This window comes from Nannospalax galili, unplaced genomic scaffold (assembly GCF_000622305.1).
Source record: "Nannospalax galili isolate Female #2095 unplaced genomic scaffold, S.galili_v1.0 scaffold548, whole genome shotgun sequence".
Classification (NCBI taxonomy): Eukaryota; Metazoa; Chordata; class Mammalia; order Rodentia; family Spalacidae; genus Nannospalax; species Nannospalax galili.
The window spans coordinates 740,003-747,001 of record NW_008358999.1 but is presented as its reverse complement, the minus strand read 5'-3'; the positions used below and the strand labels follow the sequence as shown (position 1 = coordinate 747,001).

The window sequence follows — 6,999 nt, the reverse complement described above, 5'->3', positions numbered from 1 at the left end:
GCAGGCAATACACTCATACACATAAAATAAAAATAATAAAATATTAAAAAAAAATTATTTTATGTGTATGGGTGTATTGCCTGCATGTATATAAGTGCACCTGTGTCATGCAATGCCTAAGGAAGTCAGAAGAGGGTGTCAGTCCCCTGGAACTGGAGTCAGCATCATGTGGGTGCTGGGATCCAAACCTGGGTCCTCTGCAAGAGCAGTCAGTGCTCTTAACCACTGAGCCATCTCTCTAGCCCCAAGTATTATTTCTTTTTTTAAATAAACCTTTTTTTTTTTTTTTCACTTTTGGTATGTGTGGTAGAGGATCCATGTGAGCATGGCAGTGTGCCTGAGGTCTGCATATGGAGATCAGTGGACAACTTTTGGGAGTCAGTTCTCTCCTCTACCATGTAAGACCCAGGGTTCGAACTTAAGTCTTTATACTTGGCGGCAGGCACCAAGATACTGAGGCATCTCATTGGCCCTTTGTGTATTATTTCTTATATTACATGTAAACCTATGATGATTTCAAAATAAAGTTTAATTTAAAAGAAAGTTCAGGGACTGGAGAGATAGTTCAGTGTTAAGAGCACTTGCTGCTTTTGTAGAGGACCTGAGTTCAGTTCCCAGAATCCATGTAGGGCTGCTCATAACTGCCTGCCGCTCCAGCTCCAGGGGATCTGACACTCTCTTCTGGCCTCTAAGGGCACCTGCTCATGAGAGTGCAGACACACATATGTATACATAAATAAAAAATTTTTAGTCTTTTAAAAAATTTATTTACTTATTATTTTTAAAATTTTATGTGTATGAGTGTATTGCCTGCATGTATGTAAGTGCACCCATGTTGTATAATGCCCATGGAGGTCAGAAGAGGGTATCAGATCACCTAGACCTGGAGTTATGGACTAGTGTTAGCTGCCGTGTGGGTTCTGAGAACTATTCCGGGGTCCTCTGCAAGAGTAGCCAGTGCTCTCAACTGCTGAGCCATTTCTCCAGCCCCAAGTCTTTTTTTTTTAAGGAAGAAAATCCAGAGCTGAGCATGGTGGTACATGCTTTTAGTCCCAGCACTTGGGAGACATAGGCAGGTGAATTTTTGTAAGATGGAGGCCAGCCTGGTCTACATAGTGAGTTCCAGGCCAGCTGTGATTACAGAATGAAGAGACAAAAAGAGGGTGGGGGGGTCTGGGCCTATAGCTCAGTAATAGAGCACTCGACTAAAAGTGCGAGCTTAGCACTGAAAAAAGAAATCTAGGCTGGGGCTATAACTCAGTTGGTAGACTGCTTGCCTTGCATGTACAAGGTTCTGGGTTCAATTCCCAGCACTCCATAAACCAGGCATGTTGGTACATGCCTGTAAATCTTAGCACTGGGGAGCTGGAGGCTGGAGGAGCAGGAGGAGTTCAAGGTCATCCTTTCTACACAGTGAGTTTGAGGCCAGCCTGATCTGCAGGAGACTCTGTCTCAGAAAGGAAGCAAGGGAGGGAGGAAAGGAAAGAGAAAATAAAGAATTCAGGGTTTGGGGATGTAGCTCAGTGATCAAGTCCTTGTCTAGCATGCATATGAGGACCTACCTAGTTTCCAACCTCAGCGAGGGTGGGAGGATGGGTCTAGCAAGATTTCTATTTCTGTAGGGAATTACTCCTCAAGGATGGAGATCAGGGGGGATTCAAAGCTGATACATATCAGCTGATTTGAAAAATGATTAGGTAAATTTTTGCTTTATTCAGACAAATATTGTTGCCTAGAAAGAAAAGTGCCCGATGTAGACAAGGGCTGGCAGCTGGGGTGGTTGCTGCCGTTGACCGTTGTGCTGAAAATAAATACCACTGAAGGGCTGTTTATAAATTCACTGAAGACCTTCAAAAGGCAGACTTAAGCTTTAAATTCTCAGCTCAAGACAGAGTCAGAGGACCAGGGGCCACTCCTGAATGACTAATAATAATAATAATAGCTGGGTGTGGTGCTGCATGCCTTTAATCCCAGCGCTTGGGTGGCAGAGGCAGGCGGATCTCTGTGAGTTCAAGGCCAGCCTGGTCTACATAATGAGTTCTAGGACAGTTGGGGCTACAGGGAGACCCTGTCTCAAAAAGACCAAAAACAAAACAAAACAAAACAAAAAAAACCCCAACAAGATCATATCCTATAGCCATAGGGCTACGTAGGCAAACAATGAGCAGTGTGCTGTGGTTAGTAATGGCTCGGCAATTAAGAACACTGGCTGCTCTTGCAGAGGACCAGGGTTCTGTTCCTATCACCCATATGGCAGCTACCAACCATCTGTAACTCCAGTTCCAGGATATCCAATGCCTTCTTCAGACCTCCAAGGACATTGCATGACATGGATGCACTTACATACATGCAGGTAATACACTCGTACACATAAAATAAAAATAGTAAATAAAATATTTAAAAATATATAATCACTCTATAAACCATAGTCACAGGCTGGATGTGTGGACTGGCAAAGGATTGTGCTTAGGAACTGAAAATGGAAGCAGCTGAGGGGCAGATGACTCTGTTGTGTCCTGACTCCCTAATTCCAAAATCTAGGGAGAACCCCTCCTTGTCTGTGGAAGCTGTCTCCCTTCCCATTGAGAGGGGTTGAGCCCTAGGCAAGGTGGCACAGGCCTTTAATCCCAGTACTCAGGGAGGCAGAAACAGGTAGATCTCAGAGTTCAAGGCCAGCCTGGTCTACATAGTGAGTTCTAGATTGGCTTGGGCTACAAAGCAAAACCCTAAGAAACAAAACAAAACAAAACAAAAAAACCTCCTCAACAACTACAGTTGTATAATTACCTGGAAATATAGTAATTGTAGTTTATTGAGGGAAAGCAGGACAGAGTTTCTTTATCTTTCTGTCTATCTGTTTTATCTATCTATCTATCTATCTATCTATCTATCTATCTATCTATCTATCATCTATCTATCTATCTACTTATTTATTTATTTGAGATAGAATCTTGAGTAACCCAGGTTAGCCTGGAATCTTCTTTTTAATTAAGAAAAATTAGTGTGTGTGTGTGTGTGTGTGTGTGTGTGTGCACTTGCATGAGGAGATGGGGAGCAACTTTTGGGAATTGTTTTTCTCCTTCTACCGTGTGGGTCCTGGGTATTGAACTCAGGTAATCAACTTTGGTGGTGTGCACCCTTACCAGATAAGCAATTTCACTTGGCTCTGGACTGAAACTCTTTATGTAGCTAAGGATAATCTTGAACTCTGATCCTCCTGTCTCCACTTTCCAGGTGCTGGAATTACAGAGGTGTGCCACTGAGTCCCGGTTTAAACAGTTCTGGGGATCAAACCCAAGGTTCATGCTAAACAAACACTTCTGAGCTATAATCTCTTTTTTTTTAATCTTATTATTTTATTTTATTTTATTGGTCTTTTTTGAGACAGGGTCTCCCTGTAGCCCCAACTGTCCTGGAACTCACTATGTAGACCAGGCTGGCCTTGAACTCACAGAGATCCACCTGCCTCTGCCTCCCGAGTGCTGGGATTAAAGGCGTGCACCACCACGCCCAGCTAAATTTTATTTTATTTTATAACAACTTTACTGTTAGGGGGGGAAAGATGACTCAGTTTAAGAGCACTTGCAGTTCTTCCAGAGGACCTGAGTCCATTTACTAGTACACACGTTAGGTAGCTCACAACTACCTATAACCCCAGTTTCAGGAGGTTCTGCTTCTGGCCTTGTTGGGTACCTGCACTCACAAACACATACCCCTGCCTCCCCCACAGACATACACAAATGCATCTAAAAACAAAATAAAAACTTTAGCAAACCGTGGTGGCGCATGCCTTTAATCCCAGCACTTGGGAGACAGAGGCAAGCTGATCTCTGTGAGTTTGAGTTCGAGGCCAGCCTGGTCTACATAGTGAGTTCCAGGACAGCTTGGGCTACAGGGAGACCCTGTCTCAAAAAGACCAAGAAAAAAAAAACTTTATCAGCACTACAAAAATTAAATTTCTGGGATAGAGTTCATAGGCCACATAACCCACCCTTTTAAAGTGTACAATTCAGTGTTGTTTAGACTCTGCACAGAATTATGAGCAATTGTCCATCCTTTTGACATACAAAATGATGTTATCATCTACAAAGTTTTAAGTAAACTTATGATTTGAGGTTGGGTTGTGTCCATACCTGTTCTTAGGAATGCAGCCACAGGCAGCAGCTTGGACAGAGCCTGCCTAAACTAGGAAACACTTGTTTCCCTGAGTTCTATGGCCTTCTCTTGCAAATTAACACCTGAGTTGTAGTTAACAACAGTTTGTAGCTAGGTAGTCAGCAGCCCAGGTGAAACCACCTGAGGCTCCAGGTATCTGAAGTGATGGGATGGATGAGGGAGCTATCATGGGAACAGAGCCCTCAACTTTACATCCAAACCCAGTCCAAACTGAACTGAATCGGGACACCCAGCTGGTGTCTGCTGCTAAACTGCTTGCTTCTTGGCATGTAGGGTTGGTGGGAAGTGTCAGGAGTGTTGTGTTATGACTGTAGTTGTAAGTCAGTATGAGGTTTGCTCCTTCCCTGTGCCATGCAGTGCCAGCCGTGGCAGGTAGAGTGCCATGCAACACCTGTCTCTCTGGCTTTTCTGCACTACCCCATCTTCCTTTCCCATCAGGAAAGGTTCTCTGAATTTCAGGACTCATGGGATTGAATGGCGCTCCCCTATAGAATCCAGGATAATCAACTCTCAAAGTCCAGTTAATCACACCTGCTAATCCCCTTTGACTGTGAGAGGGACTGAGCTGTGAGTTCTGGAGGTTGGCTTGAACATCCTTGGCGAGGCCTTCTGAATGCCCCACTCCTCACTTATGGAAGTGACTGTGATTACATTTAATGTAACAATGCCAACTTTTATTTTATTTTCTTTGTGTGTGTGTGTGTGCGCGTGCATGCGTGTGCGCTACATGTATATGTGATGCTCACTTATGGAAGTGACTGTGATTACATTTAATGTAACAATGCCAACTTTTGATTTCCCAACTTTTATTTTATTTTCTTTGTGTGTGTGTGTGCGCGTGCATGCGTGTGCGCTACATGTATATGTGATACATGTGCCTGTGCTTGCCAGGAGTCCAGAGGACATTGGGGCTCCTTCTCAAACACTCTCTTCCTTAGTCCCTTGCGAAAGGGTCTTTCACTGAACCTGGAGCTAGGTTGGTAGCCAGCAAGCCCCAGTGAACCTCCTGTCTCTGTTCCCTCCTTCCCCCATGTATCGGGGTTACAGGTGCTCTTACTTTCCTACATGGGGAATTGAGCTCAGTTCCTCATGCTTATGCTCTGACCTCATAGCAAGTGCTCTGACCTACTAAGCCATCTCCCTAGCCCCCAGCTTTCCTTTTAAAGTTAATTTCTTTTTCAGCAAAATTGCTTGTTTGGCTTAAGAAATATTGCACACAGCCAGGCGTGGTGGCCCATGTCTGCTATTCCAGCACCGGGAGGCTGAGGCAAAAGAGTCAGTCAGAAGTTCCGGGGTTGGAGATATGACTCAGCAGTTAAGAGGACTGGCTACTATTGCAGAGGATCCGGATTCAATTCCCAGCACCCACATACCAGCTAACAAGCGTCCATAACTCCAGTTCCAGGGGATCCGACACCCTCCGCTAGCCTCCAAAGGCTTTGTAAGACACAGGTGCATACAGGCAGGCAAAACACTCAAACACATAAAATAAATATAAAAAAATTAAAAAAGAGTCAGATGTTCATGTGCAAATACATAAGGACACCCTGTTCCCCTTTCCCCTAAAGCACTGCATACAATTCTTAGTTATATATTTATTTTTATGAACAAAAATGCTGGCGAAGCAGCCAGGTATGACTGGAATTTGGGAGCTGCGTCTGGCTGAGAAGCATCCAAAGAAATCAGGAAGCCACTGGTGTTGGAAGAGACAGTGTCTGTTTGGTAGGAAGCATGTCACTAAGATCTGTTGATGTAACCTTGCTGATCAAAGCAGGACCCTGACCGCCTAGGGCCAGTTCCTGAGGCTCTGGTGCATCCAGGCAGTGAATATAAAAGGTCTGGCCCTGGAGTGGGGCAGCTATTCTACATCCTGGACCAGTCCCAGGCAGACACTGCAGCAGCACCATGACCCCCTCAGAGGACCCCAAGGACTGGAAAGCCAGTCTCAAAGACTCCAGCCTGGAGACCAGCTCTGGTAAGATGTGGTGCAGGGCATTTTGGTGCTGAGGAAAGAGCAGCTGAGGGGAAGTGGGCAGGCAGGGGGGGTGATGGCTGGGGGGTTTACAACTGCAGAGATTCACAAGCTGTGGGTGATCTTCACGAATTTCCTGTATGAATCAATAAACCAGAACTCTGAGCTGGTGGTGGTTAAGAGCAGGTGAAGAGATCTGGCGTGTTCCTTGGGTAATATGAAGTTACTTTTTGTTGTTTAAATGTGTGTGTGTGTGTGTGTGTGTGTGTGTGTGTGTGTGTGTGCGTACGTACGTGCATGGAGGTCAGAGAACAACTTTGCAATTGATCCTCTCCTTCCATCCTTATGTAGTAGGTTCCAGGGATCAAACTCAGCTTAATCATGCTTCATACCCTACTTTTTAGAAGTAAAATCTGGGGCCTAGGGACCCCATCAGTACCATACAAACATGGGGACAAAGCAGAAAGTAGCTCAGTAAGGCAGATTTTACGTTTGCAAAGGGTGACCTGTGCGGTCAGTCCGATTCAGCAAGTACACATGGGACCCAGAAGTTCGGGGGACTTTGATCCCTAATGCAAAAGAACTGTGTCCTCCCCCATGGGCTGGGGTGCGACCTCACAGTCTTTCGAGGTTGCCTAGTTTAAAGAATCGATGCAAAGGGAGAAGAGCTCCATTAGTCCAGGTCATCAGGCTCTGGAGTGCATCAGGGCCTTTCCTTAAAAGTCTTACAGGGTGTGGTGTGATTAAAAGATTAGAGTTCCTTGTCATAAACCAAGTTTCATGTTTTACAAAGTATGAAAGAAAAGACTAATATCTCGTTTCTTACACCCACTGAGCTCTCTCCCATCCCG

The 6,999-nt window shown here is 44.9% G+C and overlaps 1 protein-coding gene across 1 annotated transcript in view; it reads left to right on the top strand.

The window, feature by feature from the left end:
* The first annotated feature begins 5,921 nt into the window (after window positions 1-5,921).
* Srarp (steroid receptor associated and regulated protein) overlaps window positions 5,922-6,999 on the top strand; it is a 3,647-nt gene continuing 2,569 nt past the window's right edge. The window contains exon 1 of the mRNA XM_008822676.2: window positions 5,922-6,151. Within this exon, the coding sequence (XP_008820898.1) occupies window positions 6,082-6,151 (70 nt within the window). The 5' untranslated portion in view covers window positions 5,922-6,081. The remainder of the gene's footprint in view (window positions 6,152-6,999) is intronic.